The 15,858-nt window shown below is 36.4% G+C and overlaps 2 protein-coding genes across 4 annotated transcripts in view; both read right to left on the reverse strand.

Annotated features, from left to right (window-relative positions):
• The window catches only part of Spag1 (sperm associated antigen 1), a 60,160-nt gene extending 52,367 nt beyond the window's left edge, over positions 1 to 7,793 (reverse strand). Inside the window, exons 1-3 of the mRNA XM_026384904.2 lie at positions 7,654 to 7,793; positions 6,080 to 6,239; positions 2,055 to 2,180 (exon numbers count right to left, since the gene is read on the reverse strand). Of these exons, the coding sequence (XP_026240689.2) occupies positions 2,055 to 2,180; positions 6,080 to 6,239; positions 7,654 to 7,793 (426 nt within the window). The remainder of the gene's footprint in view (positions 1 to 2,054; positions 2,181 to 6,079; positions 6,240 to 7,653) is intronic.
• Positions 7,794 to 12,028: 4,235 nt separating this feature from the next.
• Positions 12,029 to 15,858, reverse strand: Polr2k (RNA polymerase II, I and III subunit K). 3 transcript variants are annotated; one of them, XM_026383949.2, is made up of 4 exons: positions 15,783 to 15,858; positions 15,229 to 15,295; positions 14,742 to 14,834; positions 12,029 to 14,127 (listed from the first exon to the last, which is right to left on the reverse strand). In XM_026383949.2, exons 2-4 carry the CDS (start codon positions 15,287 to 15,289, stop codon positions 14,105 to 14,107), a joined length of 177 nt encoding a protein of 58 aa, XP_026239734.1. In that variant the 5' UTR covers positions 15,290 to 15,295; positions 15,783 to 15,858; the 3' UTR covers positions 12,029 to 14,104. The 3 variants fall into 3 exon arrangements, with proteins under 3 accessions (XP_026239734.1, XP_026239741.1, XP_077656719.1); XM_026383956.2 differs by having other exon boundaries at positions 15,792 to 15,851; XM_077800593.1 differs by having other exon boundaries at positions 15,795 to 15,821.

Below are 15,858 nucleotides of genomic sequence, written 5' to 3' on the forward strand. Positions count from 1 at the left end.
TTCCAATATATCAAGACAGAGAAAAGAACTCCGAGCAGAGGAGAAATGGAAATCCAATCCATATATTCAGAAGTATAAGAAATATACATCTTCTACTACAATTTTTTATTTATTTATTTACTTATTTATTTATTTATTTTTTTGAGAGAGAATTTTTAATATTTATTCTTTAGTTCTCGGCGGACACAACATCTTTGTTGGTATGTGGTGCTGAGGATCGAACCCGGGCCGCACGCATGCCAGGCGAGCGCGCTACCGCTTGAGCCACATCCCCAGCCCCGTACTACAATTTTTTAACCTCAAGCCCTCATTCTACGGACTAGTAGAAAACAATCTTAGATTTACCTTTTCCCAAAGTTAGTGAAATGCCAAGGCTCTGTGGACTTATGGGGGAATGTTTAACAAGAAGTGGTCCAGTTCACACAATTGGGTTGTTCATATGACATTAATTATCTGATAACATGGCCCCTTCCATTTTTATGGCTCTCTTTGAATCTCTGTGAATATTGAAGACATTCGAAACCCATCTATTTCCCATCCTGCTACATCCCTCCTCTGAGACAATGAGCCTAAAATTAACTGCTTGCTTGAATAGGGAGAAGAAAATGAAGGGAAAACAGTGAGCAAAAATATAGAAGATTGTTTAAAATATTATGCCAGCTATAATACTTTAAAAGTTGTTTGGTGAAGTCTTTGTATCACAGGTACAATTTAAACTCAGTTATAAAGTAGAATGTGGTTATCAGAGATTGGGAAAAGTGGGAAGAGGAAGAGATAGGGAAAGGGTGATTCATGGGTACTAAGTTACAGATAGGAGCAGCTCTGGTGTGTGGCTGCATACTCGGATGACTATAGATAAAAATAATCTGTATATTTTAAAAAGCTAGAGAAAGAGTTTTCTATAAGGAAATGGTAAGTGAGAAGAGATATTTTTACACCCATTTAAATATTACACAATATATACCTGCATCAAAACATTACATTACCCCATTAATATGTATAATTTTTATGTTTTTGTACCAATTAAAAATAAATTTATTTTTAAAAATAAAATTTAAAAAAAAACCTTATAGGTAGCCATTGACTTGGAATGAGCTCCTACACTAGCTCTAAGAAACCAAAAGAAAATGGAGTAATTTATGCTAAAGATCCAGATGAAACTAAGTTATATAACCTTTTGTCCTGTTTCCAAATTTAAATAAAAATACTCCCATAAAACATTATATAAAAATAAAAAATAATGAAAATAAATATGAATTAATTGATATAGATGGTGTCAGTTTTCATTGCCTGTGTAATTTGTAAGTATGGAGTAAAGTCCAGAAAGGTAAATTATCAGAGAGCATAATGATAAAGAGCTATGGATGTTTTTAAAATAAAATCAAGGTTTCAAAGACATAGCAAAAATGAGTTAACCTGGAATGAAAAGACTCGGATAGCCATTCTTTCAGAAACAACAAGGTCAGCTATATCCCAAGAGGCCCAGTTTCAACCTGAGCTTGGGTAGATGCAATCAGAACCCCCAAATGCTCTTTCTTTATGAAACCATGGGTTAAAAAGAAGAGATGTACATGACAAAGCAAGGACCAACCAAAGAGAAAGGGGGATAAAAGAAAAAACAGAGAAGCACTAAACAGGAATGACATCTACAAACTTGAAAGTACCTGCTTATTATTTTAAATTGCTAGTTAATTAAATGACACAAGATCATCCTCTGTACCTCAACTGGATAAATATAATTCTTCCCTGAAAATCTCACACACTGAATGGGACCTTATTAAGCTAGTAAAAACTGGTCACAGTAAAAGAGAAGACAGCAAAAGAAAAGAGGAAAGGCAGTAAATCCAAGATGCAAATCCTCAAGGGAGAATGCTACTTTGATTTCATCTTCAAGTAATGAGATATGGAAAACTGAAGGTAACAGACACACCAGCTGAAACAACTCCAGTTCTCCTGGAGGACATCACTCTCTGGCTACTCTGCTTGGACTGGATAGCTCCTTAAGCAACTACTGCCTCCACCTAACAGCCCCGCCCCACAACAAAAATGTCTACCTGGCCAACGTGAAGATAGCTGTTGGAACCACGAACTGGAGGCAAATGATCTTTCATTCCTGGAAATGTTTCGGTTTCATGAAGGCGCATTCTACTTTCTTCTCTTTTAATTTCTGACACCCAACTCTGATAAGGATGGAGAAAAAGAAGGTAAATATACAGTTTGAAATAATTAACCAAGCATTATAAAGAACTATACATCATAGTTTTTTTAGGACTTCTATTTTTAGATGACAATTTTATTATGCCATTCTATGTGGAATAGCTTTCTTTCTTTTCTTTTCTTTTTTTTTTTTTTTTTTTTTTTTTTTTGGCCTGTACCAGGATTGAATCCAGGGAGAATCAACCACTAGTCACATCCACAGCTCCTTTTTATTTTTTATTTTGAGACAAGGCCTTGCTAAGTTGCTGAGGCTGGCTTTTGAACTTGCAATCCTCCTGCCTCAGCCTTCCATACCCCTGGGATTACAAATGTATGGAACACCTTTTCTACTTTTTCTTTATAATTGTGGTAAATACACATAACATTAAATTTATCTTCTTAACCATTTTTAGTGTACTGTAGAGTCTTATTAAGAATATCACATAGTTGTTGTCTGTCTTACCTTATTTATCTTTCAAGATCCTATTATCATCCCTTCCAGCAAGCTTTCCCTGAACTTCCTGGTTGGTTTAAAAGTGCTCCTATTCTACTTATTAGCATAAAGATTACATGTCATATATTTACTGACAGTTTTTTTCTCCATACTATAAGCTCCCTGAGGGCAGAATCTTAGTCTTAACTTCATCTTTGTGATTCAGTGTCTGGCCCATATTAGGTTCTTAACAATATTTACTAAACTGAATTATCAAGGTGCCAGGAAAAAAATTGAAGAAGAGATTATCTGTGAAAGCCTATTATTTATTATTCATTTATACGCACACACACACACACACACACACACACACACACACCAAAGGTTCTTATATTTGTCAGACACTCATAAACACTGGGATTCAGCAATGAACTATGTTATCTGTCCAAACCATACAGGAGAACAGGAGAATGAGAAAGGGGCAAAGAGGAGAAATATGAGGAGAAAAAGAAAAGCAATTTAAAAAGAAGGGGAATTATGAAGGAGGAGGAGAGTAAGATGCAATGAGGAAAGTGGCCAAAAAAGCATGGGAGAAATTAGGAGAGAAGGTGACAACTCCAGAAGTGGTCAAGAGGAGAAAGGACACACTGGGGCAAAGGAAAATGGGGAGCTGTTTAATGGGCACAGGGTTTTAGGTTAGCAAGAGGAAAAATTCTGGAGAGTGGTCCCACAACAATGTATTTACTGGGCTACATTTAAAAATGGTTAAGATCGGCTGGGGATGTAGCTCAGAAGCAGTGTACTTGCTTAGCATGTATGAGGCCCTGGGTTCAATCCCCAGGACCATGACAATCAAAAAAAAAAAAAAAGCCAAGATGGTCAATTTCATGTTATATGCCCTGTACTAAAATAAAAAAAGAATAAAATCTCATAACTGGGGTGATATTGATGGAGCAAAAGTAGTGAAATAAAATATTAAAATTAACAATAACATAAGAAAAAATAATTAAGAATAAATTTAACAAAAATTTCAAGAATTCTACATGCAAGATTAAAAGATATTTCTGTAAAATATTAAAGACCTGGAATGGGGGTGTAGCTCAGTGGCAGAACAAGTGCTTAGCATTTTTAAGGCCCTGGGTTCAATCCCCAGCACCACAAAATAAATAAATAAAGACAAAAAGAAAAAAAAAGGAATGGAGAAATATGCAACGTTCATGGATCAGAAACCTCAATGGTTTTGTCAGTTCTTCCACAATTGATCCGCAGATTCAATACAATCTCAATCCAAACAGAAGAAAGTTATTTTATATAATCTGATAAGCAAAAGACCTAGACTAGCCAAAACAACTTAGAAAGAGGACCCAGCTGGAATTTCAAGACTTACTGTAAAAATACTACCATCAAGACAATGAAGTACTGAAATAAAGATGGACATTTAGAATAGTAAAATATAAGGAGTCAGAAATAAACCCACACAAGGTCAACTGACTTTTTAAAAAAATATTTTGTTTATTTAGTTGTACCTGGACACAATACCTTTATTTTTATTTTAATGTGGTGCTGAGGATCGAACCAGGGCCTTGCTCACACTAGATGAGTGCTCTACCACTGAGCCACAATTCCAACCCTCAACTGACTTTTGGTACCAACGAGCCCCATGTGGAAAGGATAATATTTATTAAATGGTGCTTGAATATATATTTCAAATATATACTACCTGCCAAATGAAACAGACAGTAGACCTAAATATAAGAGTTTAAAACTCTGAACTTTCTAGGAAAAAATTCAGGGATCTTGGTATAAACAAAGATTCCTTAAATAGAACAAACTAAAAAATGATCTCACCAAAATTTAAAACGTTTGCTCTTCCAAATACACTATTTAAAAATAAAAATAAAAAGCTGGGCTGGGGCTGTGACTCAGTGGTAAAGTGCTTGCCAAGCATGCATGAGGCATGTTGCTGGGATTACAGGTGTGCGCTATCATATCTGGCTCCAATTTTTTTAACGGGCAAAGAATTTAAAGATATTTCAAATAAGAAAATAGATGGATGGAAAATAACTAATGAAAAGACAATATCATTGGTCATTAGAGATATGCAAATTAAAATCACAATGAGACACCATTAAATACCTAATAGAAAGGTTAACACTGACAAAACTGACAATATTAAATAATGTTGATCCAGGATGTAAAGTAACTGGAAATTTTAAACATTGTTGACAGGACTGCACAATGATTCAGCTACTTTGGAAAATATTTTGACAGTATCTTCATCAACAGGTTAAGTGGATAAACAAACTGTGGGATGTCCATAAAAATCAATATTACTCAAAATGCACTTGCAACAACATAGATGAATCTCAGAAGCATTATGTTAAGTGAAAGAAGACAGACACAAAAGACAACATACTGTGTGATTACCCTTATCTAAAAGTCTAGAAAAAGCAAAATATGCTGACGGCAATTCAGTGATATCAGAGGCCAGGGTATGGAGTCTGCAGATTGCAAAGGGGCAGAAGGAAATATTTTTGGAGTGATGGAAACTTTCTGTATCATATACATTGATAAGAACTCAGAGAAATGTACACTATATAGGTGGTAATTTTTTTTCCTCTTTGGCAGTTCTGGGGATGGAACCTAGGGCCTTGTGCTACTAGCAAGGCTCTACCATCGAGTTACATCCCCTGTCCAAAAGTTGGTAATTGAATAAAATTATACTCAATAAAACTGATTAAAATAAATCAGCAAAGATGCAAACTGGCCATTAATAAAAGAAAATTCAAATAACAGGTGAAAAATTCCATCTTACTATTAATCAAGAAGTGAACTCCCCCAGGTTGGGAATATAGCTCAGTTGGTAGTTGGTAGAGTGCTTGCCTCTCATGCACAATGCCCTGAATTCAATCCCAACACTTCCCCCCAAAAGTAAAAAAAAAAAGTAAACTCCTATAATTTTTCAATCATGAAACTGATTAAAAATCATTACAATATCCAGTGGAAAATACCTGAAAATGGGCATTCTTATAGTACACTGCTGGTGGAACAGTATGAAAGTAAAACTTTTCTGAGAACATAGAAATTTAATTCAAAAGCCTTAAAAATCTTCAAATCTTTTGCATAAGCAATTTGAATTGTAACAATTTACAATTTCATCAGGAAGGTTCAAAAACACCATAAACAAACATGTGTACATGGTACTATCTAGAGAAACTGATTAAATTATGATTCTTTTATAGTATAGAATATTACTCAGCCATTTAAATTGCATTTGTATACATACAAAAAAAGTATTTTCTGGTTTTAAGAAGTAAACAATACTTTCTACATAATTACCATTAAAAGACCTTTACTGACAAACAATAAGCCTAGGACTTCAGATAAGTATGTCTGACATATAGACAATGCCAACCACAATATTTACCAAACACTGGTGTTATTCTATACCTTTATATCACCATCAATTTTTTCCCATTCTTCTTCTGTAAAACTGGATGCTGTTGCTGCAGGCTTATCTTTCCTCAAAGCTCTGCTTTTAGGAGCCAAGCCTTTAAGGCGCTTTTCACAAAATTCTGTAAGTTCAGGATAATATCCTTCCTCACCAGACCTTTAAAAATATTTATAATTTTAGAGTTAGTCTTTATTTAAAGATTCTCTAGACAAGTGGTTTTCAAACTGGGTTCTGTGGAGCCCACATGTTCTGCAGAGATCTCAGGAGCTGCACAAGGCTGAAGACTGGTCTGCTATCTCAACCAGTAAAAACTCCCATTTTTATTTGTTGATCTTCAGAGTGACTTAGAGAGGAAAAAAGGAACTCTAAAGAAACCCAATTCCATCACACACTTTGTAAGCTGAATAAATAACATTTTCTTCCCTAATTTAACACACATGTTCATTTTGTATAGGAAGCAATTTTAAACATACATGTAAATTCAATACTAGAGACAAGCAGAGAAAGAATGTGGGCTATTCACAGAATTTCTTAGAACTAACATTACAATTGTAGCTTTCAAATTCCCTCATCTCATAAGTTTCTTATTGTCTTATTTGCTCAAATATTTATATTTATATTTAGGCAAATATGACAATATTCTACCTAGAAAAAACAAAAGGGAAAACAATATGATTTTTCATCTTTTTTACTTAAAAAAATGATAAGGTTATTACATCAACTCTGACAGGGAGGACAGGAAGCTAAAGGTGAAGAAGGAGGAAAAGGAACAAACAGTGAAGGACGAGAGTCAGAGGCAAGAAATACAAGAACCACTGTAGAGCCATAAGAATACTACTGACTCCTGAACAGGAGGTTTCATGCTCCACAGGTACCTTCTGCAACAGAGCTCTGCTCGCCAAATGAAAACACCTCAAGAAATTCAAAATAGGTGTCCCAGGTTCGTACTCCACAGGGCAGTGTTTCTAGAAGTGGGTTCCTTGACCACTGCCTTACAATCAATCCACTCACTTATTTCTGTGTTCCACCCCTGATTTCCTAAAGCAAAATTTTTGGGAACAAGACCCTCAAACTTATAATTTTTAACAACCACATGTATGTATATTAAAATTTGATAAATCATCTATTCTAGGAAGACCATAACTCTGTTTTCTGATCTCACCTTTGGACCTCCCCACCATCCTCAGCTTACAGTGAGTCACCTTCCTTTGCTGTCAGAGAACAGAAGTGGAAAGTACCAAGTGTCAGCGGCGGCTGGTGAGACAACTTAACTCCTAATGGCTACTCTCACAACTGCCTTACCTTTCCCTAGTAGATGTGGAGGAAGCAAGAAAAATGCCCCCTTGGATACTAATTAGCCTAAGTCTCATGCTATAAGTAGACCTCACCGGAACCCTCCAAACTAACCAAAGGGTCAAAATCACTATTTTGGAAACCACCATAGGCAAAAACAATCATCTCAATATTTGAAAACTTTCCTCAATATTTTTATTGTTGCTTTGACTTTTAGAAGGCCACAACATAGTTAAAACTGGCATAATAAAGCATGATATGGTTTTTAAATGCTTACCTGAGCACACAAAGAATTTTTTCCAGGTATTTAACATCTGAACATTTTTCAATATATTTGAAATCCAAATGTTCAATGGGAATTTTAAATGTTTTCGTTGTTCCAAAGCCCCACAATGACGGATAATCTTTGGCAGTCATGGCTAAAATATAGCATAGGAAAACAAATGTGAACCTAACATATGTAATAATGCTCAATTTGGATAGTAGTAACCATCTGGACACTCCGAGAGAAAAGGGCACTGGGCCACTGAGCCACATCCCTGCCCTATTTTGTGTTTTAATTTATTTAGAGACAGGGTCTCACAGAGTTGCTTAGCCCCTCACTTTTGCTGAGGCTGGCTTTGAACTTTCGATCCTCCTGCCTCTGTCTCCTGAGCTGCTGGGATTATAGGCATTCACCACCAAAGCCAGTAGAGGTGGAATGTTTTTTCCAAAGAGGAAGGTTACTCATTTTGAATTCTCTCTTCTTATAACAATAGCTAATATTTACAGAGCCAGATTACTATGTGCCATACATGGATTCTCTCATTTTGTCTTAAGTAAAGCTAGGACACAATGACAAAGCAGATGTTGGTGCTCAAAGTAAATACTGTTTGTTAACATCCCAATCATCGTTTGTGACTCATAAATAATATCCTTTCTGTAGTTTCTTTTCCTTTCCATTCCTTTCCTCTACATTCTCCACCACTACCACCCACTCCTGTCAATAAACAGCTCCCAGCATTGTGATCTAAAATACTCTTTACATTACTCTTACAGAACATTGCACATAGTTTAATTATGTTTCTTTATCTTCTCGCCCAAATTGTAAGGGAGCTTACCCATCCTCATAGCTTTAGGACTAATACAAGTAGTGCTGTATACACCTTAAGAAAGACTTTCTGAATTGAATTGGAAATAAGGAGTTCTTGGACACTTTCACTGATAATAGTGCTGCTATTATAGTGTTGCTAAAATAGCAACAAGTATTTAGTTCCTTTTTATATACTTTTATTTCATTTTTATGTGGTGTTGAGGATGGAAACCAGAGCCTCACACATACCAGGCAAGCACTCTACCAACTGATCTACAATCCCAGCCCAAATACTTAGTTCTTAATGTGTTGGGCAACATGCTAAGTATATGGACATGTTCTACATATATTACCTTATTTAGTCCTTCAACTACTATGTCAGGTAGGTTTGAAGTAAAGAGCAATAATAACAGTTAACATTTATGGGGTTAAATTACCATGTACCCTAGATTATCTTAATCTTCGAAATTACTCTTATGATGGATGATAATAACTACTCCCAGAGCTGGGGATGTGACAGCTCAATGGTTGTGTTTGCCCAGCCTGTGTGAAGGCCCAGATTCAATCCCCAAAACTACCAAGAATAAATAATAATAATAATTGCTCCCCTTTTACAGATAAACAAGTTGACAAGTGAACTGAGGATATGAATCTGAGTAGGTTAACTACTGAGCCCACATACCATCCTATTAGTGCTTTTCAAATTGCAGGTGTCAACTCATGAAATTAATGAGTAATAATCAGTATTGATACATGAGATAGAATTGAATTTTTAAAAGTACTACCTGGACTACAACATTTAAGTATTGTTTTATAAAAATTTTTATTTCATATCTATGAAATGAAAATTATGTGCACATATAAATGCATATGGTTGCAAAGCAAAATATATTAGAGGTCACTTTTTTAAAAAACCACTGCACTAAAACCTACTGAGTGACCATTTTAAAAACAAGTAGTTTTAATTTATATAAGTATTTCTTTCAGTGTGACTTCCCTCTGGGTCTTACATGCTTTTTCAATTTTTTTCTATAGGATACATGTTCTCAAGATTACTAAATGTTCTCAAGTTCTGAAAAGCATGATACTTTATTTGCTCTTAAGAACTTGCACATTTTTGCAGTCTTTGTCTTCGATTAGGAAAATCTTTGGTCCTAGCTGGATTCAATTTCTTCTTCGTCGTTATGACCCACATCCACTTTCCACATTTCCTCATGAGTTTATGTGTAATACCTCCAGCTCAAACAACTATGGATTGGTGGTAACCCTAGCAACGCGAAAACCTGGGCATCTTCCACCGAGGCACAGTCTTTTCAGCCTTCACCAGGCTGAGCGCCCCCTGCAGCCGGCGACCAAAAGTAAACGGCATCCTCCAGCCATGACAACGGTTTCTATGTACTCGCCACAGGAGGCACAGCCGGATTAGGGGCTGGTCCTGGAGCTCTACAACCTGCAAACCCTCTGAAGTTGCCGTCTAGCCCCTGGCTTTGACCATCAGGGTTGAAGTGCCTGGCCAACTCCAGGAACTCCCGACCTGAGATCCCGACCCAACATCCCTCATCACGCTTGGTGACCTGGAAAGCTCGGGTTTGTTTCCCCCTACCAGGAAGGACGTTCATCTCTCCTCACGCTCCTTACTCCAGTGCGAGGGGGAATTTCATTCTCTGCCGCTCCCGGAGGAAGGGCTGTAATAAGATGTACGTTATTCCTGATGGGCAGGTACTCACCAGCATTCAACCGGGTTTCAGATCCAGCACTTTGCGGCGGACACTGCAGCCACGCCAAGCCAGAGATACAAAAGGGGCGTGTAGCTGGCGCCCGGACCCAACGGCGAGAGGCGAGGGGCGGGCGGTCGGCAGGACCTCTGCAGTATGATTGGCTGCCCTGCACCTGCCATCCAGACGATTGGCCTTACAGCTCCCAGCTTCATACCCCTCATGGGGAAAAGGACCATTAGAGCTCAAGTTGAAATGTGAAGTTACTTCCCCACCTCCTTTGAGTTAAAACGCTGTTACCGCTGTTATCCTGGACTACTATACTCCTACGTTAAATCGGTATCTACTACAAATAAAAGTAGCTGATTGTGGGACATGCTTTGAAGTTGAGTAATAGAACATATTGATGGATTGGATAGTAAAGACCTCAGTAAGGGAAATTAAAACGTAACTAAAAATTTAGAGTCTGCATTGCAACCTATTATATCCTCTCTTTTAAAGAATAAATGAAAGACTAGATTCCCTTTTCATGCATTTCACATTTTCTGAGTGCCGGCTGAGTCGGGCACTGAGTGCTGGTATACAAAGGTTAATAAGACTTAATATGATTCATATTAATAAAACAATAGAAATCGCGTGGAGAAATGTGTTAAAAAATAAAAATCAGACTAGTTAAAATGGCTGGAAAATGTATAATGTGTAGCATATTACAGAAATTAAAAAATCTTTTTCCTTTTGCACTTAAAGACATAGCAGAGACTGTTAGTGGTAAAAATCCTAATACTAAATCTTTGATTTTTTTAATTGTTTCCATTAGTAGTGCTGGAGAATCTTAAATTTGCATGTTTATAGACATAGCTTCCAACTTTACAATAATTTGCAGGCTGATTTATTAAATTATTTGTCATGAACACATCACATGTTCCAGGTCCTGTGAAGTCATTTCATACCTCACTCCAGCCAGCAAAATCATTCCACAATTATGCCCTAAAATCAGCACAGTGGTACACACTTGTAATCCCAGACTTTGGAGGCAGGAGGATTGCAAGTTCAAAGTCAGCCTCAGCAACTTACAGAGACCCTGTCTCAAAAAATAAAAAGAAGCAGGGATGTAGCTTAGTGGTTAAGTGCCCCTGGGTTCAATCTCTGGTACCAAAACCAAAAAACAAATGAAACAAAAAATTATGTCCTAAGTCTTACTCAGCCCACTGCAACTTCACATCATTGTATTTCCAGCAGAGGAAAAAAAAATTCCTTTTAAGATTTGAGGAATGGTTTTAATTCACATGCCTTCTAATTTTCTTTTCATTCATATTTAATGTTTTCTTCTGGTTATAATTATGTACAGATGCATGCTGAGTAAGCAAGCAACTTAAAGGAAATGGACTAGGTAAGAAAATGAAAATTACCATTACAATCTTTAGAGATTAAAATATTATATCCAAGAAACAAGGAGACAGATATGCCTGATATAGCCAGCCAACAGGGTAGTATGAGTATTTGTACCCAAAGCCTTACACAAATTCCCTTACTGAGGTCTTTACTATCCAATCCATCAATATGTTCTATTACTCAACTTCAAAGCATGTCCCACAATCAGCTACTTCTCACTCCCCACAGCTAACACCCTAGCCCAGTTTTCTTCGATGCCAAATGTCCTAATGTAGTCCATTCTCACAACAGCATGTATAATTTTTAAAAATATTTTTTTATTTGTAGTTGAACACAATATCTTTGTTTTATTTTTATGTGGTGCAAGGCGAGTGCTCACCTCTGAGCTACAACCCCAGCCCAAGCATGTATAATTTTTTAAGTCTCGTGTCACTCTTCTGCTTGCTGTCCGAGCGGATTCCTATCACAACGCCCTAAATGAACTGGCCTCTGCCCACCTCCACAACCTCATTTTTTTTTTAAAAGACACATTTATTCAGTATCATGATCAGACTAACATTTAGCAATCAACAGCATTGGTGGGGGAAAAAAGTCTACATTAAAATCTTTGATGGAATACTTTACACTTTCCACAGAACAGAAACTAAGATGACCTGTTATACAATTTATCACAAATACAGTCCTCAAGTTTTTTTGTCTACATATGAGTACTGTCTAAATCATTTCTTCTTTGTTGCAGCTAGGCCCTGCTACCACTGTGCTTAGATAAGTTCACAAATCTGTATCTGTAGCTGTCACTTCTCTGGCTCTCCTGTCCTGCTGTTTCCTGGCAGTAGTAAAACCTTCTACCACTGTCATAGCTCCTGCTATTGCTGGAACCACCATAGCCACCTTGGCTTTGTGATTTAGCAAACTATTGGCCTCTAACACCAAGGATTCCAGAGATTCTGCCTCCAAAGTTCCCACCCTTGATGGGTCCAAAATTCGATAACTCATTGTTGTAATTGTCAAAATAAATAAACGAGCTTCCACCACCTCCAAAATTGGTTCCATCATTACCAAATCCATTGTTGCCATCCCCACTGCCACTCAAGTTTTCTCCAAGACCAAAACTGTCATTTCTACACCTCTACAACCACCAAAGTTTCAAGACTTGGACTTCTTTGGCTAAATTAAACACTAGCCATCTCTTGCTTTGACAGGGCTTTCATCACTTCAGTTGTGGCCATTCACAGTATGGTATTTCTGAATGACAATCTTATCCACAGTAATGGTCATCCAAAGTTACAAAAGCAAAGGCCCTCGTCTTTTCACTGCCTCAGTCAGTCGTGATTTCAATAACTTCAATTTTCTCAAACTGTTCATAATAATCTCATGTGATGTTCTTCAGGGACTTCTTTAATGCCACCAATAAAGGTCTTTTTCACAGTTAAGTATGCCCATGGTCTTTGAAAATCTTCTCTTGGGACAGCTCTTTGGTTCCACATCTCTTTCATGTACCTTGTGTGGTCTTGCATTCATGGCTGTGTCCACTTCCTCCACAGTGGCATAAGTGACAAACCCAAAGCTCCTGGAGCACTTGATGTTTGGGTCTCTCATTACCACACAGTCCATGAGTGTTCCCAATTACTCAAAATAGCATCTCAGACTCTCATCAGTTGTTTCAAAGCTCAGCCCTTTGATGAACAGCTTCTGCAGATGTTCAGGTGCTCTGGGGACTCTGATTTAGAAATGATGGTAGTAGAAGACTCTAGCAATGCTTTCTTGGTGGCATCCAGTGGCAAAAATGCAACCTCACCTTTTTCCACTAACTCACTGTTAATGAAGTATAAGTCACATGTGCTTCATTTTGAAGTGGGAAAAAAGCAAGTTCACAGTTTGCCCCATAGCTTTTACACTGGCTCTTTCCCCTATTCCAGTACTGCTCTTTCTAATCTCTTAGTCTTCGACTCAAGTTAACTATTCCACCTTGACTAATTTTCTATACAGAACTTATTTCAGAAGGGTAGGCATGCATATGACCCTGTATACGTGAAGAAGCAACTTGTTTTTACATATTCTCAGCTATTCCTTTATGTCTATTCATTTCTGATTTTACCTACTAGTTTTGAATTTTTTATATCTTTATAGAAGGAGACTAGTTTAATCTGTACCAAATAATGCTAGAGAGTTTACCAACAGTTCACAACATATAATTATAGTTTCCAAGGAACTTCTTTCATCAGAATTTTACAGGACTTTAGAAACTTCCATTTCTAACAAGCGTGTAATTAAAAGTGTGATTTGGGGAAGCAATTTTAATTTTTCATTTTGTGTCTGATCACACAATACAATAAAATTAAATTAAGTCATTTAATTAAACAAGAGTCTTTACACAAATTACTGATACCTAAACACAATTTGACTTGGAAAATGAAATAAAATGGAATCATATGTATATAGTTGTATTCATAAGATAAATGTGCTAAATAAAAAGCTGTATAATAACGAGAAACATTCAAGGGTCAAATCCAGGTACAAAGAAAGACACTCCTCTGAATTCCCGTGTTTCATCGAGCATCAAAAACCACCACTGTGTGAAAGTAAGTTAAGGATACTTAAAAGTTATATAAGATTCAGGCTTCTAAGAAAAATCACTTTTTCTTTGCAATAAGCTTATTTGTTGTTTAATGTAAAATATACCAAAAATAAAACGGAATTTAGTAATTACTATGACAACAGAAAATTATCTAAATTTTTTCTTCAATTTTTATGAGTACTTTTTCCATGTAAAAGACTAATACATCAAAAAATACTAAAGCAACGTTAAAGGTGATAACATTGATTTTTTAAGAATTGGTTCATTATTACAGTAACAGTTCTCTCTCAGTATTTGGGCTAATTTGTATGTTCCACTTTTTCCATACAATATTTCTATTTATCCTTGTATAATTTAGTTTGCCCATAAACTCAAGCTCAAGAATGAGAACTTCTATAAACACTAGAATCCCTGAAAAATACTTATGAGAACCAAAATCAACTGTATTTGAATACTATGAATCTATACAATGGTATAAAAAAAATATTACTTGTGTTTGTTTTCAAAGTAATCCAAAAGTTATTACTATGTTAACAAAACTTAGTATGTACCAACCCCAACATTACTAATTTCCTCCTCATATTTATAAACCATAGTTAAAAGGATACATCTTTTAGTTCTTTTCTTGTACATTATTCTGTATCCACATTCTCTGCATCTGATTGGATCCCTGGATTTTATTTCATTTTCTGTGTGACATTCTAGAAAAGAAAACACACTTAATCAATGCCCAAAAGGAAAACATTACAAACAAGAAAATGATTTTAACTCTATTTTTTATCCAAGGCAACCCAAAGCACTAAGATATACTGAAACTGAAGAGTAGGCTGCTATTACTAAATATAGTAAGTAGGTAAGAAGAGTTGTAGGCAATGCACTTTTTCCAGGTGAGAACATGAAGTCTTAACAGGAGGTTTGGTTTTTTTTTTTCTCCTTCTTTTTCTCCCATCCCCCACCAAGATAATAGGATTGCTAAAAAGTGTTCTACTTTATAACTTTAAAGACCAGTAATCCATTTAAGGAAATAATAAATGCAATAATTTCAAGGAAAAAAATAAGGAAAATACTCTTACTTTACCTAACCGCTACTCTTACCTCCACAGATATAGATCATTGGCTGCTGCTTTGGGGGTTGAACGTCCTTCTGAGTGTCCATTCCTACCTGAAATCACAAACTCAAATATTAAATATCTCAAAGGAGCTTCTCAAAAAACCAACCAATCCCCATTTTCCCCTGAAGCTAAAAAGATGATGTCAATTCCTAATCTGTGCTTCTTTCCTAAATACTACAGATTAGGTCTAAAGGATGAAACAAAGTATTGAACCTCACCCAAAACTCACACGTTAATAAACACTTTATGCATGTTATTTCATTATAATTCTCACAATAATCCTAGTATGTATCACTCTTGTTTTAGAGATGAAAAAGTTGCCGTTTAGAAAATTAATTTGCGCAGAGAAACAGTCTAACCGAAGGGGGAAAATAATAACTCCCAACAGCTAGCTAAAAGAAACTAGAGAGAAATGACGGCAGCATCGACTTTATTCTGCACCCCGCCCAAAACTGCTCCCACCCGAGATCTTTTTAGCATATAGACACCAAAAACTTTTGGGCCAAATACCTATCCCCTAAACCCCAAGAAACATACTTAACACACCACGCAGACTTTTCCCAGCGTCTCCAAACAGAACACCAAACGTCGCGGCGTCGCAGCCAATTTCCGG

The sequence above is a fragment of the Urocitellus parryii genome, chromosome 7 (genome assembly GCF_045843805.1).
Source record: "Urocitellus parryii isolate mUroPar1 chromosome 7, mUroPar1.hap1, whole genome shotgun sequence".
NCBI classification, from domain to species: Eukaryota; Metazoa; Chordata; class Mammalia; order Rodentia; family Sciuridae; genus Urocitellus; species Urocitellus parryii.

Excerpts from the sequence above, each read along its gene's own strand:
- Polr2k (XM_026383949.2), bottom strand. The coding sequence starts at position 15,289 with ATGGACACTCAGAAGGACGTTCAACCCCCAAAGCAGCAGCCAATGATC. Across the intron at positions 14,835-15,228 it reads AATGATCTATATCTGTGGAG|AATGTCACACAGAAAATGAA; the intron begins GTAAGAGTAGCG and ends TTTCTTTTCTAG. Across the intron at positions 14,128-14,741 it reads CAAGAAAAGAACTAAAAGAT|TGGTGGTTTTTGATGCTCGA; the intron begins GTATCCTTTTAA and ends ACTTTCACACAG.